This window comes from Trachurus trachurus (genome assembly GCF_905171665.1).
Source record: "Trachurus trachurus genome assembly, chromosome: 16".
Lineage (NCBI taxonomy): Eukaryota > Metazoa > Chordata > Actinopteri > Carangiformes > Carangidae > Trachurus > Trachurus trachurus.
In genome coordinates, this window is record NC_139902.1 from 172,155 (window position 1) to 194,829 (window position 22,675).

A 22,675-nucleotide genomic window follows, 5' to 3' on the forward strand; every position below is an offset into this window, starting at 1 on the left:
ATTTTATTTGTGTTTACACTTCAAAGTAGAAACTGGAGAGCTGTCAAAGCAATTTAGAAGGAATATAATTTGTGCAATACAAGTTTTTTTTTTTTCACATTTACTGAGTGTCATTCCCCCACTTCTCTGCCTCCCGTTTCCTGTCTCTCTCTAGACTCTCCTGTCCATTAAAGGCAAAACCCCCCCCCCCAAAAAAATATATATATCACCATACTGCCGCCTTTACTCTTTTCATGTCACACACCCCCCTGTGCACCACAGCACTAGCACAATCCCCTGTTCCAGACAGCACATTTTTTTGCTTTTAAGCTGAAAACAATTTGTCAAATAATATTACTAGAGTCGTTTTTGAGGCAAATGCATAGCCGGAGCTACATTCCAGGCTGCTGAGCAGAGTGATTTCAAAGGGGCAAGTAGTTCTGAGTATTTGCTTCATGTGTCGTAATGCTAACCCTAACCCTAATGTTACATCATTACACATTATTATTTCGTAGCGTGGTGAATGTGGCGGTCACATTTTGGGAAAATGTACCTTTATCTCAATTGTGTTCGCTGAGCAGCTCACGTCTCTGCCGCGCCAATCTCAAAACAACATGCACTGATAATTAAAGGTGATGAACCTACTCTTATGACTATAGGATTTATGGCAATGGGCTAAATTGCCAAAATGTTGAACTATCCCTTTAAGAATAAGAAACCATTTTCTTAAAAAAATTTAAATTATAAAGTGAACTACAGTAATCTTTACTTGAGACACAAAGTCAGCACACAAAAAAATGCAAAAATCATTGATCATCTCATCAGGTAACTCATTGTTATAATTTATAGTTCGCTGACACACTGTCATACACAAAACATGCAGTTCAGTACAAATAAAATCCACATAATCAACAGATCAGCACTGATCTGACTCTGTTTTAATGTGATACAATTTATCTGATTGTATTCATATAATTGTTTATAAAAATAGTAAATATGAATGAATATGGTACTACCTTCATATTATTATTATTATTATTATTTTTAAATATAATAATGTTATTATTTCAACCATTATTTATTATTATTTTTAATAATAATAACAACTAACTAATAACAAACAACTAATAATAATAAACAAACAAAAAATAAAGATGCAGTGACAACAGTGTATGGACAGTGATTTGTTGAGCTCTGAAGCTCTGTGGTTGCTCAACAGAAGGTTGCTCCAGTTCCTGTCTCATGGGATCCTGATCCTGATCCTGATCCTGTGGTTCTGCAGCAGCAGCTGAAGTGATGACCACAGAGTCCATCTCCCCATATCCGCCAACCCAATGACACCTCAGTCCACTTTATCACACACCTGCAAAACTCGCTGGTTGAAGTCGTCTGGCTGGTCGGCGTACACGTAGTGTCCAGCTCCACGGATTGTCTGCATGGAGGAGTGACGAAAGAGAGAGAGACAGGTGATTAAAAACAAGCAGTGATGACCAACATGGCAGTATGAGTTCATATCAGCACAATAATGTTGGAAAGAAATGATCAGAGTTAAGAATGAAGACAGTTGAGTGGTCTGGTGGGAGCCTGGTTAGAGCACCCACCATATGGGGATACCAAGCCCCAAAGCAGGAGACTTCTGGGTCAACTCACATTTGGATGGGTCCTTTACAATTTGTCAATCCTCCACTTATTCTCCTCATTTCCTATATTCACTGATTCTATCATCAGAGGCTTTTTATGTCTTCATGACCAATTGCATTTGCTGACAAGCCCAGAACAAACTTATGTACTTATGCATCAACTGTGTGTGGGGTATTGAGAAATTTCACCATTGCCCGTATGGACAGATATTCACTGTTGTGACAGACCACCAACCCCTGTTGTCAATTTTAACCTCTGGAAGGAAATCCAAGTGATATCAGTGAACCTGTTTCAGTGATGGACCCTTTTCCTAGGAGCCCACACATATAACATTAAATTCAAGGGGACCAACCAATACAGCAACGCAGATTGAGATGAAAAGAAAAGAAAAGAAGAAAAGACTTCTTCCCTGAAACCTGTGGTGGACCAGCTGCCTGTAATATGGTAAAATACCAAGACACACCAGAAATGACCCCACATGTGCATGTGTATGTGTATGAAATATGAATGCGAGGAGGGCCAGCTTACAGTAACGCCATGTTCCCAAAATTTGCTAAGCAAGGTGATGCTAACACGGAGCTAACGCTAATTGACCAGGCAACTATGAAGCAGATCTTAGCTGAAATGAAGTCTGTGGACTGGCCTCCCAGGTGGACGACATGGATGAATCAGTTGGCGCTCGCCTGGATATCAGTGGCGGAGCACTGAGCGAAATAAAAGTATCTGTCCCCTCGGTGGAGAGCTCATCATTGGCTCTCTCTAACTGAGTGACGGACCTGGAAAAGCGCATGGAAGAGGTTGAAGAGAGGGTCTCCGCTACAGGACAGCCACACCACGGTGCTCACGGCACCTGCATAGCCACCATGGAAAAACAGTGGAGCAGCTGCAGCTGAAAATTGACGACTTAGGGTTACGCTTTCACACCTAAAGTCCGGACCAAAGTCCAAGGTCCGGACTTCATTTTTTTTTTTGTTACATTGTTTCAATGTAGTCCAGTAAAGTTTGCTTTCGCACTGCTATTATGCCAGCGGACCAAAGGATCTACCTACGTCATGACGTCATTACCTGCAAGGGCTGCATCTGCTTATAATTGTCAGTGATGTCAGTGGCTTGTGGATGACTGTGCGTCTCATGTTTGTTTTGGCCGTAGTCATAATACTACCCCCCCCCCCCTCCCCACAAGACTATAGTTATTCTATACAAGTAAGTGAAAAGAAATGTGTTGGAAAGCATGCTGTGGTTCATAATCGCGGTGCAGAAGAGTGAGTTTGGAGCTGACGAAAGGAGAGATACTAGGTACTAACTATGCAGGGCCCCTTTCCTTTTCTGTTGTTTTGAAAATGTAAAAGATGAAAATAAAAAGTGTATATAGATTGTTTAAACTGTAAAGGGAATGTGTCATTTGTAACTTTATGCCTTTTGGAGATCATTTCATCTTCCACTTGCTGAACTGTTCACATTAACAGAATTTTTTGCATTCCACTGTAGCTGCAGATGAGTTACACTTAAGAAATCTGCTAAATCCAACATGAGCCACGAAGAATAGGAAGAAGGAGAAGATGGGAAAATATAGGAAAAATAAAGAGCATGATTCAGGGTCAAGGTGAACTTACTATGATCTCTGCATGAGAATGTGGTCTCATCTCTTTGATAGTGCTTCCTGAGTTGCTGTCTATGCTGGAGCGGGAACCGTAGATGATGGTGATGGGAATGTGAGGCTGCAGCTGCTCTATCCTCTGCAGCATCGGCCTCTTGGCCCAGCCGTAGGGAACAGTCATGTTCTTAAAAGCTGTTTCTCCACTGTGACAATACACAGGAACAATCAGGGCAATTGGCTGTCATCAAGACATGCTACTGCGTTGTAATTAAGGTAATGTATGAATTGCCTTCATTGCAGTTATTCACATGAGAAGCAATAATGAAGCCTGACAGAGGAACAGAGATGGAGGCAGACCTGGGGGCTTGTGCATTCAGGTGGTAGATGTATTCTGACACAGTGTTGTCGCGGAACATGGAGGAAAACTTCTTCTTGAAGTCGGGTCTCAGAGTCTGGACCAGAGTGGGACCTGCAGGGGTCACAAAAGCACTGACTTGTCAAACTCATTCATGACAAGGAAACATCATTGTTTAATGATTTTCAACAAACCTAGGCCCACCCCGGGAAGTCCCGGTCCGCGGGGGCCGGCAGGAGGCGCCTCCCCAAAGCCCTCCTTGTGTTTTTTTTTTTTTTTTTTCTTCTCTCTCTCACTATTATTATTTACTACCTATTTAATTATTTATTTACTATTGTCCTGCTATCTCTCCCCCCTTTCTTTTTGCCATATCTACATCAGAAGTCCAACATACTTATGCTCATCACACACACACACACACACACACACACACACACACACACACACACACACACACACACACACACACACACACACACACACACACACACACACACACACACACACACACACACACACACACACACACACACACACACACACACACACACACACACACACACACACACACACACACACACACACACACACACACAGGAATGAGTTTTGAAGCGGGCCCCCATTCCTATTTTCACGAGTGCTGGACGCGTATCCTAAACAAAAACATTGTCTTTGTTACTTCAATTGTGTTATTTTATTTTATTCTTTATTTTTCATTTATTGTTATTTCATTTGATTGGTTATAGTAGTTATCACTGTGTATTGTCTTGTCCTGTGTTGCTATATATGTTTGTTTTTCACTCGTCTTACACACTCTCACACTTGTGTTGTTTATCACCTGCATTGCACTATAAATAAAAAAAAAAAAACGATTTTCAACAACAAGAGAGCATATTGTAGGAACAAGGACCAAATCACAGCTTATATTAAATGTAAGTATTAGGGGAGACTGGGGACACTTGCAACAGGTCTTATTTCTGTGCTAGAGCACAGTACAAACACACACACAGACTGATCCTAACATTAATACAATGTGAAGTCAGTTCTGTGATAGCTGACTTGACATTTCTCTCTAGCTCCATTTCTCAAGATAATGTACAGATTTTGGTTAGACATTCAAAAGTGGCTACCCAAAAATATTCACTTTGAATTTACACCATTAAATATTTTGTTGGCAGTACTGGAGATAAATTGCCCACAGATTGTGAACACGATCATCCTTTTGGGGAAAATATTTATTTTTAAGACCCAAACAAAAACACTTTTGAATTTGGTTTTTTTTAGAAATAAAGTGCGACGCCAATTTCTTTTGGAAAAAATTATCGCATCTAATCAAGACAAGATAGAAATACATAACAAAAAATGGGAAAAACTTACTTTTGAGTGAATGGATACTAAGTAGTTACTGTTTTAGTAGTTCACATCCTTTTTTGTTGTAGTTGTTTTGTTGTTTTGTTTTGTTTTGTTTTGTTTTAGTTTCTTGTGCGTGTTTTTATTTTTTTTATTTTTCTGTCCTGTTTTGGTCATGTCTTTGTTGTGTTGTTGAGTCTGCTCTGTCTTTTGCCTTCTGTCTGTTTGTTTATTGGTCAGTGTATTGTCGGTTTATACATTGTATATGCCTGTTCCCATTAAAAAAAAAGAAAAAAGATAATGTACAGTATGTCACTGAAACTATTTCCCCTTCAATACGATTAAGACTTCATCCTGTTGTGTTTATTTGCGTCGTAGTGTGTTGTGTCATTTTCTGTTCTCACCCAGTGGCCCAACCAGACGCAGGCCAGCCAATGGGTTGAAAGGACTGAACATGGCCCCGAGGGCTTTGATCCACACCGGGATGGGCCGGTCGGCCTCAACAGTATCTGGACGCTCAGGAAAGCCCCACGGTTCAACCAGGAGGATGTGCTTGACTCTGTGGACAAGACACCAAAGGTTCATTCAGCTCACCTACTATCTAGGTTAGAATGGATAAAGACTGGAAACAGCTGACATAGCAATAAACCAACAGATGACTTACAGCTTGTTTATTTAAAGGAGAATTCCGGTCATTTTTGACCCCTAAATCGTTGTCCTGATGGTCACCCAGTGTTGGGGGGGAGCAAAAAACACGACTAAAATTGATGCAGGCGGAGTTACACGACGGCTACCCGGCACTAGGGATAGCCACAACGCTAACCTATGGGGGCAATTCTTTCAACCTCAAAAAACAATCAATCAACAATCGGATCAAAGCTTTACTAAGATCTTTGTCCCAGAAATAAGAAAGCTTTTGGAATTGAAAATCAATGAATCAATGAATCAATCAATGGAAATGTATTTTTTCAAGACTTCAAAGGTCAAAGTGTTTGCAATTGAAGAATCACCCAACTCAGTAACGAAGGGCAAGCTTAACTAATGACGTCCTTGCTCTTACTTCATTAAAGCAGAAGTGAGTGATCCGGTCGTTTTCGCTAATGCTGCGTTCCAGGCAGGCTTTTGAAATCGTAAATTACAGCTTCAAGTCACAGCTTACGACTTTGTAGCATTTCAGGCAACCCACTCGTGTTTTTCCGACCTGTTTTACCGGTGAAAGTCACTATAACGGCCACTCGTAACTTCCGACCCGTGAACTCGTACCAGATCAAACTGATACAACTTCACAGGTCGGAAAAACAGGAGTTACGAGTTTCCTTGAACGCACCATAACAGTCCTCGTCGCTACGTCACCACATTCACGGCGTCCCTTGGCTGCACACAGCCCTGCATGCCGTTCTCTCTCCTCATTGGATAAAAACTGTAGGATACGATAAATGTTTTCTCCTCAACTCAGAGCAGAGCAGAGTGACTGACAGACCCGTGTTTCAGTCCAAACACTCTATGTAAGTGATTGCTGTCGGAAGATATAACTATTTAAGACTTATATTAACACAAATATATCACTTACTTCTGCTTTAAATAGACAAGTATGTTGTAATTCTCAGCTGACGCACTGAGAGAAAACAAAAGAATCCACAAAATGCTGAAGTCTTCCTTTAATTATTTTTGGTTTTAAATTGACTTCCTATAAAATCATCAGGGGTCTCATTTATAAAACTGTGCGTGGGATTGTTACTAAAAGTGTACGTACGCCCAAAAGCCAAGTTTTGCGTGCGCCAGTAAATATTCAGACTTATAAAACCCTGCGTACGCACACTTGCAAGCAAACTTCCCTTTATAAATCACAGAGTTCCTACAAGTGTGCGCAGCTGAATCCGCTTCACGTTCCGCCCTGTACACGCCCTGTTTTAACCCTAGATGGTCAATGCAAACCACCACATGAATGCGATCTGCATGTCAATGAGCCTGACGTGCTGTTGTTCTGTTGGTGTTGTGAATTAGCTGCAGGTGTGAAAGTGACAACGTGACGTGTTGCTGCAGCTGTTAACGGCGTCAGCGGCTCAGAGCGCACGCGGTGTTGTTTTGGTGCGCTGCCCTCTTACATGCTGGACCCGGTTCGGCACATAGTTACAACAATGACAACAGTTCTAATCTGAAACGAGTTATTAACCATTCGTCTCCCTCTCCCTCCTTTCTCCTCCAGCGGTGCCGTGGTGCAGAATTACGCACGGGGCACCGCTGTGTTATTTACAGTAATTAGACTGATCGATAAAACTTTGAATAATTAGCAGAATCAGTTACATTCTGAGGAATGATCAAACATGACACTTCTCTTGATAACAAGAAAACAGAATTTAACAATTGTGCGAACGATTACTGGATTCCCCCCCCCCCCCCCCCCCCCCCCCCCCCCAGGGTTTGAGATTTAATTGACTCTCGATCATATGTTCACACACTATCACAGGAACATATAGTTATTTACACCATTTATTCCATGCAGCCGCGGCGTCCTCTCCTCCTCCTGCGCTCTGGGAGTGGACAATATGACGGAGAGACGGTGGTGATTAAATATAGAGAAGGAATTTTGATTTTGAATTTTAAGTTAGATTCTAAGAAGATGTTTCTGAAACATCAGTCCGATGCAAAATAAGGCTGTTGAATTAAATCACCGTGGCAACATGGATCTAACGCATACGGGTTGAAATTAAATGTGTGACGGCCGATAATAAAAACATAATCGTTCTTCTCAATCATCATTTCCTGAGTCTGACTTCAGTTCACCACCACACCGTCTGTGTCGCCAATTCCCCTTTTCCTCCAAACCATTCGTACGCCTGGGTCAGAGTTTGCTTAGAGCTGCGCACATTCTCCCGTCAAGTTTGTTTTTTATAGATCACAACCTTGGCGTGAAAAGTCACGTACGCCACTTTCAGCCCCGTTTTGTGCGTACGCAACGGTTATAAATGAGACCCCAGAACTGTAAAATATCTGTTGTATCACAACTTTGTAGTACCTTGCCCTTGCTCTATGTCACCGGGATTGGCTCCATTGGGTACAATAACTCCGGTATCAGCAACCACGAATCGTGTTACGATTCGAATCGTTGTCAAAATGATTAAGACAGTTTATCACACCATATAAAATTAAAAACAACACTACTGTACCCAACAGTAAGATAAGAGGAAGTACTGTAGCATCTGCACTCACCTGCCTGGGTGTTTAATTGAGTATGACACAGCAAGGTAACCTCCCAGGTTGTGTCCCAGCAGGATCATGGATTCCAGACCCACTTTTGCTCTCCATTGCTCTATAGACTCCACAAACTGGTCCTCTGCCTCCTGGGCCTCTGAGGAGAACACAGGTCTGCTGCTCTGACCAAAGCCCAGCAGGTCCAGAGCAAAGACCGGTCGATGCTGACTAAAAACATCCAGATTCTGAGCCCAGAGACCCAAGCCACCTCCGAACCCATGCAGCAGAACCATGGGGGTTTTGTCTTTGACACTGTCATTGCTTAGGGTCAGGGTCCACAGCTGGTTGCCAGAGGAGATGGGGATATGCTGTTTGGATAAAGGACTGCATACACCTGTAGACACAGTGAAAGGAGCAATCAGAGAGAGAAGCTGAAAAGCCAGACGGCCTTTTATACAAACATAGACTTTACAGATACTCACATCTCAGCATCATGTCCTCTGCAGACTGGAGCTGGCTCTGAGAGGTGGGACACCATGATGGCAACCAGCGAGGGATCCAGCACCACCTACAAACACAGTCATCCTTATGAATCCAGAAGAGACCTGGTCACTGAGGCCTGAAACTATGATAACAGAATATAGAGAAAAACAGATAACCTAAAGAATAGGCCCTCACATTCCCGTGCCACTCAAAGCATATGTACATTGTAGCAACTGCTGGACTCTGCACTTATGTGTTTCAATGGTCTGCAGGAATGTGGGGGGATGTGGCTGCAGACAAAATGTACTAAATGTTCATATATGTATGGTTGAGTTCACCAGGTAGCTATCTATCTTTTAGTAGGTTGCACTGTGAGTAGACTTCATGTGAATATGCAAACATATTCATATTGAGGGAAGATACGACAATTTATGACAGAAATAGAGCCACCCTGTCTTTTAATTGAAGCCAGCCAGTGTGCAAAGAAGTGACAAGATGGCCCTCTAAATGGCAGATAACAATACACAGAGAGCAAAAATGTTAGGAATCTTTGAATATTACTCCAAATCTCTCCATATTTCTAACATTATTTCAGCATATTGACACAGTGGCACACATGGATGACTACCTATAATTACGCTTAAGGTTGTGGTTAAAGTTGGAGTTTTCTAGGGGGCGCTGTGGAGCTACCCAGATCGGTTTCTACAGACTGCTACTGTATGGGGCAGTTTGTGTGCCTAATTCAATTTTTTCCATGACGAATCATTAAAATTCCTGACACTGTTATGGACATACTATATGAAGTTCGTCAGATGAAATCCCTAGGTATCATAATTTCTTTATTAATTGAGTAATCTTGCTTCACCATGTTGTAGACTGAATGTAAGGGCAGCACAGTGAAAGGTGCAAAAAGCACTTAACATGTTCATTTGTATTCAGTAAATTTAATTATTTCTTAACAGTTTTGACAGTCTTTGACAGTCAGCTGTCATTCTCCTTCTTTAGTCTCTACTATCTGAAAGATCACCGTAGTAATAAAACCAACTGTTATCCTGAAACAGGAACTTCCAATTAGGAATACAGTATTTGTCTCAAGAAATTTCAAGTTGTTCATAATATGTTTTGTAAAATTATAGTTCATGTAATGTAAACATCTTAATAATGTACTTCTTTGCACTAAGATAAAGGGAAAAGTTTAGAGTTCTCGTTCCTTATAGGATATTCTGCTAATATTGTACTGGTCTGGCCCCCTTCAATGACATGACATGCATATTTTTGTGTCCGAGTCCATTATTTAAAAAAAAATTAAAATAAATCTATTCATGACATCTGTCACTTTATTCTATAAAACCTATTTATTTTCATACATCTTTCTGTAAATTCAAATAATTATATTATTTTATGTTTTTGGTCTCTCAAACCCATAAAATGTCAGGTGGTGCAACTGTCCGAGCAAGTGAGCAGACTAAGAAAACTATTAAAAATGGTATTTTAATAATTATAAATTCAAAATAAAATACTCTGGCATTATTTTATGTTTGATGTCTTTTGGATAATGTGTTTTTTTCTAATATCAATAGTTTTAAAGTTTTTTAAATAACTGCAAAACTTCCGTCCAGCAATTTACATTTCCGAAATGTCAGGGTGGTGCAACCATAAACATTGGACTTTTATTTTGAAGTGAAGAGACAATAGTTGTAAAGAGCATGTTGCTTCAGCCATAGGACCCCAAGAGACCCTTGGGACTAAGCTAAAAGGTTTGTAGATCTCTGTCAAATACTGATAAAAATAACTACTTTTAACTCATATGTAGGCTGTTACGCTTTCCATGTCAGGTGGTACAACCAATGTAAAACTAGAAAAATGTTATTTTATCATAAAAGTCTTTATTTTCTAAAAAGGTGGTCTGTTTGAGCTTTATGATAAGGGTAGAAGCTAATGCTAGCATCCAAACAGAAGTCTGTTTAATTTGAGATTAGTTGAAAATTGTCAGGTGGTGCAACCAAATAGTCAGGTGGCACAACTGCCAGGAATGTCACTATAATGCTATTTAAAGCTCTAAGATTATCCATGAAACTTCTAAAATGTTTACTATTTTTAAATGTAAAGATAATACACACTTTAAAACATTTTACATGATAATTTGTACATTTTAGATGCCACTATCAACTAAAGAAAAATCTCAAAACAGCCCTGTTCAGAACTGCTGGTTTCAGTGTCTGCCCCTTTAAATGCAAATGAACCACTGCTTGCCCCACCCCTTCTACTGGTACTTGGTAGGGGTGGGGTTATGCAAATTTGAATCTAGTTACATCACTATCCAACAACTGAGGAAACAGTTTGTAAAACCACATAGATTTCAAATTACAGATATTTTTTTGTCAATTCTCGCATTTTGGGGGCCGGAAGGCAAAACAAACACCCCAAAATATGTTAAAGAGCCTTCAAAAAGTGATATTTCCATAATATATCCCCTTAAGTCTTTATTTAACTTAAATAGAGACTGATGATTACTAAACACATGTTACTATTTGAAATGAAAATGCATGTTTTTTAGCATATTTCATGTCATAACCAATGTTGTCAGGTGGTACAACCAATTTTCGTCAGGTGGTGCAACCAATTTAAACCAAAAAATGATAGGTTAAATTAACCAAATGGTTTCTATATGTAATGTGTGTAGTTATTATACTGAATATATGAATTTATGTATTTGTGTTATTATTTTCCTGTCTTTAAATGTAAAATTGGCTGTTAACGATACTCAAAACCTGACCTACAGAATGCAAAAATCTTAAATTATTGTAAAAAACAAAAAAAACCACAATGATAAAATAAGAATGTGTTTGTAGACACCCTAAGGGATAGATACCAAAGAAATAACCTTAAAATAAAGATTAGGAATGTATATATATTTTTATAAATATTTGGTTGCGCCACCTGACATTTTTTTTGCCGTGAAGTTAAAAATACTGTTAAAAAATTGGTTAAAACGGTTAGAAAAGTTGTTCAATAAATGAGACTTGTTCAAACACATTGTTCTGGACTCAAAAATATGCATTGCATCTATCCTGAAAGTACTTTTAAAAAATACCTTTTTAGAAGCTTTATTTGTCATTGACCTAGTGTCATTTTATTGACCAATATCTGATCTAAATTTTATATGTAACGGAAATATGTTGAATTTTTAAAAAATGCTATTGTGTTGAATACTTATATACTGTATCCCTCTTTAACCCCCTAAACTTATATGAACTGAATGATACTCTCACTCATACGTACTGCAGCCTCCTCCTCTTCCTCCCCTTCATGTCATGGCCTTTTATTGTCATCAGCATAATGGCTGTGTCTGCATCATCTAATCTTCATGTCAGTAATCTCATTTGTGAGCTCACTTGCTCCATCGCTTACTGAACAGAAGTGTGTTGCAGCCATATAGCCCAATATTTTGATAAATATACAAATTTCCTGTATTATTATGTTGATGTTTTGTCTCATTTGATGATTGTAGGAGAAGAACACTGTCCAATTTGTACAACGATGGTCTACTCTTGACAAAATATTCAAAGGGCTTTCAGTATGATGCAGTAATATCCTTGAAGGTAGGATTTGTTTCAGTGCTTAGATTAATTTCAGGCATTTGTTCAGACGATGAATTACTAATGGCGCGTTTCCACTAGCGCGCTTCGGCTCGGCTCGGCTCGGCGCGCTATTTGCGTGTTTCCACAAGCACGCAGTACCTGCAACCAGGTACACTTTTGGTATCACCTCAGCCCTGGTTCCAAGCGAGCCGAAGCGTTACAAAAACGTGACGTCAGCCGACTGCCTTCCACTGATTGGCCGATGAGTGTCGTCACTGGAAGCGACGACCGACAACAGAAATGTTCCTGCTGAAGCCTGAAGCCTGTTATTACCAGATAATTTCTTATATTGAGACTGGCTCTGTTATTACGTGACTTTTATTAAGTTTTAATATTTTTTCATGCGAGAAAGTAACTGTTTAGATCCCCATGTGCGGTTAGTTTATCCAAACGACGGCTGTTTAGAAGTTTGCCCCGATGTTTTTGGGAGAAGTGAAGCTCCAGGTCCGAGCAGCGACCGCGACATCATAGAGGCAGCAGCCCGGCTCCTGACGTGCTCCGCCGGCCAGCCTACGGTCGTCACCCCGGGGAGAAAACCACCGCTAATTAACCCTTGTGTCTGGGAGAGAAATTGTCACACTCTTCATATTGGGGACAAAAGTGTCCACGGAGAAAACGTGATAAAAATAGTATACCTTCATATTTTTTTCCAGTTTTTTTTGCATAGATCTTCTAGTCTACTTCTCCTCTGTTGATCCATACCAAATATTCAATTAATTTCAGACGTTTAACCCCTTAAATGCCAGAATATAGGGTCCTATGAAAAAAAATGGCTAAAAACACACACAAAAAGGGGGGTATTTTCAAAATACTGAATGCAAAATGGATATGTTGGGTGGGGATTTTACCAGGCTTGGACATGTCATTGATTAGTAACACACTTGATTTGAATGGATTATTTTTTTTTTTGCAATCCCACTTCCTATTTTTTTGTCACACTCTTCATATTGGGGACAAAAGTGTCCACGGAGAAAACGTGATAAAAATAGTATACCTTCATATTTTTTTCCAGTTTTTTTTGCATAGATCTTCTAGTCTACTTCTCCTCTGTTGATCCATACCAAATATTCAATTAATTTCAGACGTTTAACCCCTTAAATGCCAGAATATAGGGTCCTAGGAAAAAAAATGGCTAAAAACACACACAAAAAGGGGGGGGGCGACCGCCATTCCGAAGGACCGCCATTCCGACGGTCTGCCAGTCCGAAAATTCCCGAAGGTCCGTCATTTCGAACTTCCCGAGGGGCCGCCGTTCCGAATGTGTTTTATTTTGAAAATTGACCGGATTCTCTCGTGGTTTGACTTCCTGCCCGGCTTGACACGACGCGCCGCGGGGACAGCGCCCGACCGGCCCCTCCCCCTCCGCCTCCAAAGTTTCACCCAGGTGCGAGTCTGATGCATTACATCCATGGTCTGATGCAGCCGCGGCACTCCTGCTGAAAATAAATGTCCTTGCTCTGTGCTTTGGTTAGGTTTAGGCAATGTAGAAAGGAGTTGGTTAAGTTTAGTAAAAAGGTTAGGTAGAGGCCAATAAAATCGCAGTAAGTATGTATCTCCCCCGGGAGTCGAACCCTGATCCACCGCGTCAAAAGCAGATGCTCTGACCACTACGCTACCACCGCAATAAGGCTTGTTTGGCCGTGCCGTAAACCATTAGAGATTTTTTCAGGTTCGGAATGGCACCCTTTCTTTCAGGTTCGTAATGGCACCCTTTTCCCATAAATAATTAAGGGTCGGCATTCCGACAAATTAAAGTAAACGTTCGGAGTGGCGGCCCTTCGGAATGGCACCCTGGAACCCAAAAAGGGGGGTATTTTCAAAATACTGAATGCAAACTGGATATGTTGGGTGGGGATTTTACCAGGCTTGGACATGTCATTGATTAGTAACACACTTGATTTGAATGGATTTTTATTTTTTTTGCAATCCCACTTCCTATTTTTTTGTCACACTCTTCATATTGTGGACAAAAGTGTCCACGGAGAAAACGTGATAAAAATAGTATATGTTAATATTTTTTTCCAGTTTTCTTTGCATAGATCTTCTAGTCTACTTCTCCTCTGTTGATCCATACCAAATATTCAATTAATTTCAGACTTTTAACCCCTTAAATTCCAGTGTAAAGGGTGCTAGGAAAAAAACACACACAAAAAGGGGGGTATTTTCAAAATACTGAATGCAAACTGGATTTGTTGGGTGGGGATTTTACCAGGCTTGGACATGTCATTGATTAGCAACAATATTGATTTGGGGGAATTTTTTGTTTTTTGGTAATGTCAGATTAAAAGAAAAGCTCCCATAGACTCCCATTATAATTTTTTATAATGGAAGTCTATGGGAGCTTGACGACTATTTCCCCATTATCCTTTTAATGAGGAAATAGTGACATAAAAATACTATGAATCTCATATATATAGATAAGGTGGCCTCAGACACACAGTAACGCATGCACGCACGCACGCATGCACGCACACCCCTCAACAAGACTGCTCCTGTGAGCGACTGTACGTTATTTCTAATTCACTCTGATCCAGGTGTCTGTTTGAAGTAAGGATCAAAGTAATAATTTAAATGTCCTTGTTTCCATAGAGACCAGTACAGATACCAACATGACCCCCCCCCCCCCCACCACTAGGTTCATTCAGCTGTGTGTTCAAATGTCATCATTCAGTCGTGGCACACACACACACACACACACACACACACACACACACACACACACACACACACACACACACACACACACACACACACACACACACACACACACACACACACACACACACACACACACACACACACACACACACACACACACACACACACACACACACACACACACACACACTTGTGGCTAGAGTTATTGCCATCAAATTTGGTAAAAAGTCATCATTTTTCACAAAAAAAAAAAAAAAAAAAAATTGGAACGATACACCTAACTAACTAAAAAAAGTTACACTCTTACCACTTGAGGACAAAAGTGTCCACGGAGAAAACGCCATAAAAATAGTATACCTTAATATTTTTTTCCAGTTTTTTTTGCATAGATCTTCTAGTCTACTTCTCCTCTAATGATCCATACCAATTATTCAATTAATTTCAGACTTTTAACCCCTTAAATGCCAGTATATAGGGTCCTATGAAAAACCATGACCTAACAACAAATCACAAAATGTAAACACACCACCACTGGGTTCATTCAGCTGTGTGTTCAATTGTCATCATTCAGTCGTGGCACACACACACACAAATACTTGTTTTTATTACATCATGGACACACACACACTATCACACATACACCATAATTGGAGCTCTCTTCATGGGAGGTGGAGTAAGAAGAGGACAGTTGCAACGCCTCAAACTGGTCGGACCGGTGTGTGTGTGTGTGTGTGTGTGTGTGTGTGTGTGTGTGTGTGCCTGCCACGACTGAATGATGACAATTGAACACACAGCTGAATGAACCCAGTAGTGGTGTGTTTACATTTTGTGATTTGTTGTTGTTAGGTCATTGGAGCAGAGGGGGTGGGGGGGTGGGGTTGGGAGTGGGGGAGGGGGGGTCATGTTGGTATCTGTACTGGTCTCTATGGAAACAAGGACATTTAAACTATTAGTTTGATCCTTACTTCAAACAGACACCTGGATCAGAGTGAATTAGAAATAACGTACAGTCGCTCACGGGAGCAGTCTTGTTGAGGGGTGTGTGTGTGTGTGTGTGTGTGTGCGTGCGTGCGTGCGTGCATGCGTGACTGTGTGTCTGAGGCCACCTTATCTATATATATGAGATTCATAGTATTTTTATGTCACTATTTCCTCATTAAAAGGATAATGGGGAAATAGTCGTCAAGCTCCCATAGACTTCCATTATAAAAAATTATAATGGGAGTCTATGGGAGCTTTTCTTTTAATCTGACATTACCAAAAAACAAAAAATTCCCCCAAATCAATATTGTTGCTAATCAATGACATGTCCAAGCCTGGTAAAATCCCCACCCAACAAATCCAGTTTGCATTCAGTATTTTGAAAATACCCCCCTTTTTGTGTGTGTTTTTTTCCTAGCACCCTTTACACTGGAATTTAAGGGGTTAAAAGTCTGAAATTAATTGAATATTTGGTATGGATCAACAGAGGAGAAGTAGACTAGAAGATCTATGCAAAGAAAACTGGAAAAAAATATTAACATATACTATTTTTATCACGTTTTCTCCGTGGACACTTTTGTCCACAATATGAAGAGTGTGACAAAAAAATAGGAAGTGGGATTACAAAAAAAATAAAAATCCATTCAAATCAAGTGTGTTACTAATCAATGACATGTCCAAGCCTGGTAAAATCCCCACCAAACATATCCAGTTTGCATTCAGTATTTTGAAAATACCCCCCTTTTTGTGTGTGTTTTTAGCCATTTTTTTTCCTAGGACCCTATATTCTGGCATTTAAGGGGTTAAACGTCTGAAATTAATTGAATATTTGGTATGGATCAACAGAGGAGAAGTAGACTAGAAGATCTATGCAAAAAAAACTGGAAAAAAATATGAAGGTATACTATTTTTATCACGTTTTCTCCGTGGACACTTTTGTCCCCAATATGAAGAGTGTGACAAAAAAATAGGAAGTGGGATTGCAAAAAAAATAAAAATCCATTCAAATCAAGTGTGTTACTAATCAATGACATGTCCAAGCCTGGTAAAATCCCCACCCAACATATCCAGTTTGCATTCAGTATTTTGAAAATACCCCCTTTTTGTGTGTGTTTTTAGCCATTTTTTTTCATAGGACCCTATATTCTGGCATTTAAGGGGTTAAACGTCTGAAATTAATTGAATATTTGGTATGGATCAACAGAGGAGAAGTAGACTAGAAGATCTATGCAAAAGAAACTGGAAAAAAATATGAAGGTATACTATTTTTATGGCGTTTTCTCCGTGGACACTTTTGTCCCCAATATGAAGAGTGTGATTTTTTTTAGTTAGGGTAGTTAGTGTATCGTTCCAAATTTTTTTTTTTTTTTTTTTCAAAATTTGTGAAAAATTATGGCTTTTCACCAAATTTGATGGCAATAACTCTAACCATTGCAAGACAATCAACAGTTGAAAAATGAAAATGGACACTTTTGTCCCTTTCAGACACAAACTTACCTGATGGCTTTTAGAGGTTTACCACCGGCTGGTTAAACTCTTTTTAGGGGATAAATGTTGGTCTCATTGATGAAATCTAACAATTGTGGCTGTAGCAGAAGTTTGTTTGAATAAAAACCCATGGTTAGACTGTAGAGCAGCACTGCCTTGGGGTCTGTACGCACAGAAAACACCACATTTACATCAATAAATAAATGTTTTACAATGAACCAGGCCGATCTCAGAGCTGGCAAGACTCTCCGGTAAGGCATACTGAACGGGACGAAAGCAGTCAAAACGGCGGTTTAAAGCTAGCTACAGCGAGGGTAGGTTCACTTCCTGTTTACAAAGTAAAAGCACCAATTCTATCGTAATGGCTTTCCTTATGATAAAAGGCAACAGGTATTTTATTTTGTGAAGATAACCGGAAGTGCGTTGCTCACTACGACTAGCTTTAGTAACGCCGACTTCGTCGGAACAAAATTGTAAACAGCTGGTATTTTGTCAGATTTTCAACACGTTGGGGATCTAAACGACTACTTTCTCGCCTGAAAATGTTTCAAATGTTGCTAAAGTTATATATTTACAGAGTTTAGAGCGTTGCTCGGCGCCGTGTAAATGACGTCACGGCGGCACTAGTGATACTCAGTTGTAATGGAAACACAACCAAACCGAGCCGTGCCGTGCCGTATCGAGCCGAGCCAAGCCGTGCTAGTGGAAATGCGCCATAAGAGAGGATATTTAAAAACAAAACCCATGATTTCTGTCCACCTATGACAAAGTAACCCAAATGCTGAGGGGTTTTTGAAAATTTCAAGATACATGAATACAAAATAGATTAATTTTGGGCTGTCTGGACAGGTGTTCACAGTTTCACGAGTTTTTGAGCATGGGAAATCCCCCAAAATTGGGGTTAAAGTTGTGTAAGAATAAACAATGCGATTTCAATAGGGTCCTTGTCGATGCTCTGACCCTAATAATAATACATTTTATTTATAAGGCACCTTTGCTGACACTAAAGGTCACTTTAGGTCAAGACCCCCCCACGGTCAGTCAACAAAAGTGCAAACATAACACTCCTATACATGAAACAATATCAAAGTGCAACCCTGCCAAAGTGCGGTCATTCCAGTCCAAGGTTAAAGTGTATGCCAGTCTGAAGAGATGAGTTTTCTAACGGGATTTAAAGGAGGTGATTGAGTCGGAGTGTCTTGTGTCCTGTGCAGAGAGGTCCAGAGGCTGAAGGCTCTCCACCCAGTAGTGGACAAACTGGATCATTATTTACATGTGATGTCACATGTCCTAGGAGTGTACATACTGTATGTTTAAATTAAAGCTATGGTCTACGATTTGAAAGAGGATGAGAAAAATTTGAAAAAGCACCCCCTCCCACACACACACCCCGCCCCTCGGAGTGCCCGGTGCGATGGCCCGTGGCCCTAATTACCAATCCTCCAAATCGTAGACCATAGCTTTAAGATTCAAGCTAAACAGAGGAAATTGAACACTTTGTTTTCATGTGGTTCAGTATTAGCAATGGGAAGAATGAACGGAGAGTCCAGAATAGGTTACCCTGAATGATCATTATAACAAAAAAGGTTTGGAGAACCTATTATTTGCCATAGGCTATTGCTCTTCTGTACAGCTGAGAGCAACATTTATTCAAACTTACTTTAAAGTGGTGTCCACATAACCCCACACACTGCTGGCCAGGCCGTCAACACCAACAACAGACAGCATTCTCTGGACCACCCTGAAGCCAGAGGAGAGGGACACAAACACCGTGACTGACAGATGACAGGGTAGATAAACTGTTGTCAGCTAAATACAAATGCCAACGACACACACCTTCATTGTGAAAGCAAAACCGTAGTCTACGGTAGGTAAAGACTGAGCTGTGTCGCAGGCTGTTGCCTAACGTTACGTATGTTTCTCCGTCAGAGTCCTGTCAAAGTTTCAATGTTTGCTAACTTTAACTTTACGGTAAGTTAGTCCGGTCTGTCGACAACGTGTTTAACAGTCGGTGTCTGTCAACTACGTCTACAGAACCGACACAAGTGGTGTCGCTGTCTTACAGAATATGAGCGGACATCGTCTCTCTCCGTGAGCTGAGAACTACTTACCCTCTGTCTGTCACCTCCGCCTGCTCGGCCATACTGCCACAACACAACACTCCTCTGTTGCTTTCCGTGGTCACGTGGTCTCGGTGTTCCTCAGTTCCTGACGTAAATCAGCGATTGGAGGCGTTTGATTTGTAACCCAGGGTAACTACGCCGAGTGGCGACGCGTCAGGGACGCTTCGACTCCTTGCCTACTACCGCTTCTCTTCTGGTCCCTTGTACAAAACAAACGCACCCCGCATCCTCTGCGCGTGAGGCGGAAGTAGCCTCGCTGTCAAATCCCAACAAGCTGCTGAGCGAAGGAGAGACAACTTTGGTAAGTTTGTAAATGACAGCTGGGACTTTGAATAGAGAATAATTGTGACGTGTTGAGATAACGGAAGGCTGGAACGTTTGCGCTTTTAAAATGTTATGTTTGGTGGATAGTTGAAGGTTTGTGTTGACTCATTCTGCAAGTGACCTGAATGGTTGCAAGTAGATTTGCTTTGCTACGTCCGCTACGTCCGTTTGCCTTATTAAATGAATGGGGCCTATTTGTGTAAATGTGTAATTGTGTAATGCTGACTACACAATGAGTTGGTTTTTCATTACCAGATGCTGCTAGATCTTTTTACAGTCTATGTGCTAGACGCTGCTCATGCTCAGCTGTAGAATTAAAGCAAGGCTGTAGGCTACTCAGTGCTACGCTGTTCCCTTATCTACCTGCACACATCTATGTGACTGTTCATGTCCTGATTTGCTGACTGTTCCTGGCATGTGGGAGGTGTGAGAAAGAGTCTATAGATCCAACCTGGTGATTAAAAAAAGAAACAAAATATACAGATGACAAGACACAAAAGTTCATTCCAATAATAAATAACATTTCAGTCATGAACATTTGGTTTAATGAATGGCACCTTATCCATTTGCGCGTAACAGGTGTTAGCAGCTGTTTGACTGACCCTGGTCAGATATTTAGCAGTGTTGATTGAGCCATCTCACTCCTGCTCACAGTCGGAATGTAAACTCAGCTGTGACCACTGTTATTCTATACGTGACCTTGTGGCAGCACACAAAATGTGCAGCTTTTTTTTTTTTAAATGCATTTTCAGCAAGTGTGACACAGACATAGATGAGGCTATGTATTAGGCTAAGCGACAGACTGAAAACATCATAGTAAGGAAGGAATTAAGCACACACACACACACTGTGTTTTATTGATGCCTCTAAGGCCTTTGATCGTGTGAATCATGAAAAATTATTTTATAAATTGCAAAATAGAGGGGTTCCCATGTCACTTATAAGAATCCTGATTTTTTTGGTATTCACACCAGACAATGTACGTGAAATGGGGTGATTTTACATTTGCCCCCTTCAACGTAGGCAATGGAGTTAGGCAGGGGAGTATTTTATCTCCATTTCTTTTTAATATTTGTATGGATGAGTTATCCAACCAACTGAACAATTGCAGAACAGGCTGTATGGTTGGAGACACTATTATAAACCACCTGATGTATGCAGATGATCTGGTCACCTCCAGCAGTTACTCAGGATATGTTCTCAATATGGCTCTGACTTTGACATTAAATTTAATGGGAAAAAGAGTAACATCATGATAGTCAGAAGCAAGGAAGACAATAAATTATAGTTTCCTGTCTTCTCTCTCTCTGGTAATGTCCTTAAAACATGTGAAGAAGTTAAATATCTAGGACATTATTTGAGTGATGACCTGTCTGATGATAGGGATATTCAAAGACAATGCCGTATGATGTATGCACAGGCTAATATGCTGAAGAGAAAATTTAGTATGTGCTCGTTGCCTGTCAAGATCACTCTTTTTAAAACTTTCTGCACCCCAATGTATACTGCCCACTTGTGGCGGCACTACAACAGGAGCTCCATGCAGAGACTCAATGTGGCATAGAATGATGGCCTGAGGATGCTGCTCAATGTGCCTAGAGGAAGCAGTGCGAGCCAAATGTTTGTGAGTGCTGGTGTGTGTGTCCTGCTGTACTCAGGAACCTCATGTTCAGCTGTATGTGTAGAATATCTAAATCAACAAACGGCATCATTTCTGCGCTGGCAAACCCTGCCCTGAGTACGGTCAGGTTCACCTCAAGGCTCTGGAGGGACTGGTGTTCTAGCTGATATTTTGGAATATCTGTCTGTTTTTTTTATTGTTCTATGGACCGCCGCTGTGTCCGAAATAAAGTATTGAATTGAATTGAATTGAATATAGTTTGTCAAAAATAGAAATGGATGTTTTCTTTGATTATTTCTCTGACTGCCTATGCAGGTTCCCATGATGCAGTGGGTTGACAGCAGTGGCTCCAGGTTCAGTCCTCTAGTGGTGCTGGAGCTGGCCTCAGATACTAAGGAGGAAGCCAGTGAATGGCTGCTGAGCAGGATAAGAGACCAACAGCAGAGTGGAGGTAACGTTATTGCAATCAGAGTTCTCCCCCTCTTTTCAAATATGTGTTACTGTGAGACATCGAGTGTTATTTTCCGAAGGTGCTGAGCTGCTGGTGGAGAAGCTGGGCCCTGGAGTCATGGCTCAGGAGAAGGAAAAGCCCAACATGTTTCTGGTTGGGGCATCCCAGAAGAGGCTGCTGTCTGGTGCTGAGGATGTGGGCCTTTTCAAGGAGTTCAGTGATGGGTCTATGAGGGCCTTCACCTGTGCTAATAGACACAGCTTCAAAGACTTTAAAGGTAAGGTCTAGGAGCAGGTTCATGCTTTTGCTTTTTGAGCTTTAGACTAGTGGGCAACAAAGAATTAATTAGCAAGTATTTAAACAACTGATTAATCCCTAATCCTAACCATTTTCAAGAAAAACTAATCTCTTCATTCAAGTATGAGGATTTGCTTATATCAATGTGAATATGATCTTTATGGCTTTGGCCTATTGATGATCAGACAAAACAACTCAAAAGCCGCCTTTGAAAAGCATCTGAATTAATAATGAAAATAATCTCTAGCTTCCACTTTAAAATCTGGCTCTTGACTGATGTCCGGCCGTCATGAAGCCAGTTTCTTTTTTTTTTCTTTTACAGTGACAATACAGGACAGACAAAAAACAATAAATAGACAAAATTACAGAATACACAAAAACATTATTATGAGCAAAGACAAAGATGATAAAATTAATTAATTAATACATTAAAAAAAGAACAATATGGAGAGAGGTGGGGGGGGGGGGGGCTTTTAATTTATTGTATGCCTTGG

The 22,675-nt window shown here is 40.5% G+C and overlaps 2 protein-coding genes across 3 annotated transcripts in view; one reads left to right on the forward strand and one right to left on the reverse strand.

Annotated features, from left to right (window-relative positions):
* abhd5a (abhydrolase domain containing 5, lysophosphatidic acid acyltransferase a) lies at positions 1-19,542 on the reverse strand. The gene is made up of 8 exons (XM_083989675.1): positions 19,477-19,542; positions 19,026-19,106; positions 8,597-8,682; positions 8,133-8,508; positions 5,327-5,481; positions 3,575-3,686; positions 3,234-3,420; positions 1-1,411 (listed from the first exon to the last, which is right to left on the reverse strand). Exons 1-8 carry the CDS (start codon positions 19,506-19,508, stop codon positions 1,322-1,324), a joined length of 1,119 nt encoding a protein of 372 aa, XP_083845801.1. The 5' UTR covers positions 19,509-19,542; the 3' UTR covers positions 1-1,321.
* The window catches only part of ano10a (anoctamin 10a), a 20,179-nt gene continuing 16,630 nt past the window's right edge, over positions 19,127-22,675 (forward strand). Inside the window, exons 1-3 of one of the 2 annotated variants that reach the window (XM_083989673.1) lie at positions 19,127-19,155; positions 21,749-21,884; positions 21,964-22,161. In XM_083989673.1, the coding sequence (XP_083845799.1) occupies positions 21,755-21,884; positions 21,964-22,161 (328 nt within the window). In that variant the 5' untranslated portion in view covers positions 19,127-19,155; positions 21,749-21,754. The remainder of the gene's footprint in view (positions 19,156-21,748; positions 21,885-21,963; positions 22,162-22,675) is intronic. The other variant, XM_083989674.1, reaches the window with a different exon arrangement.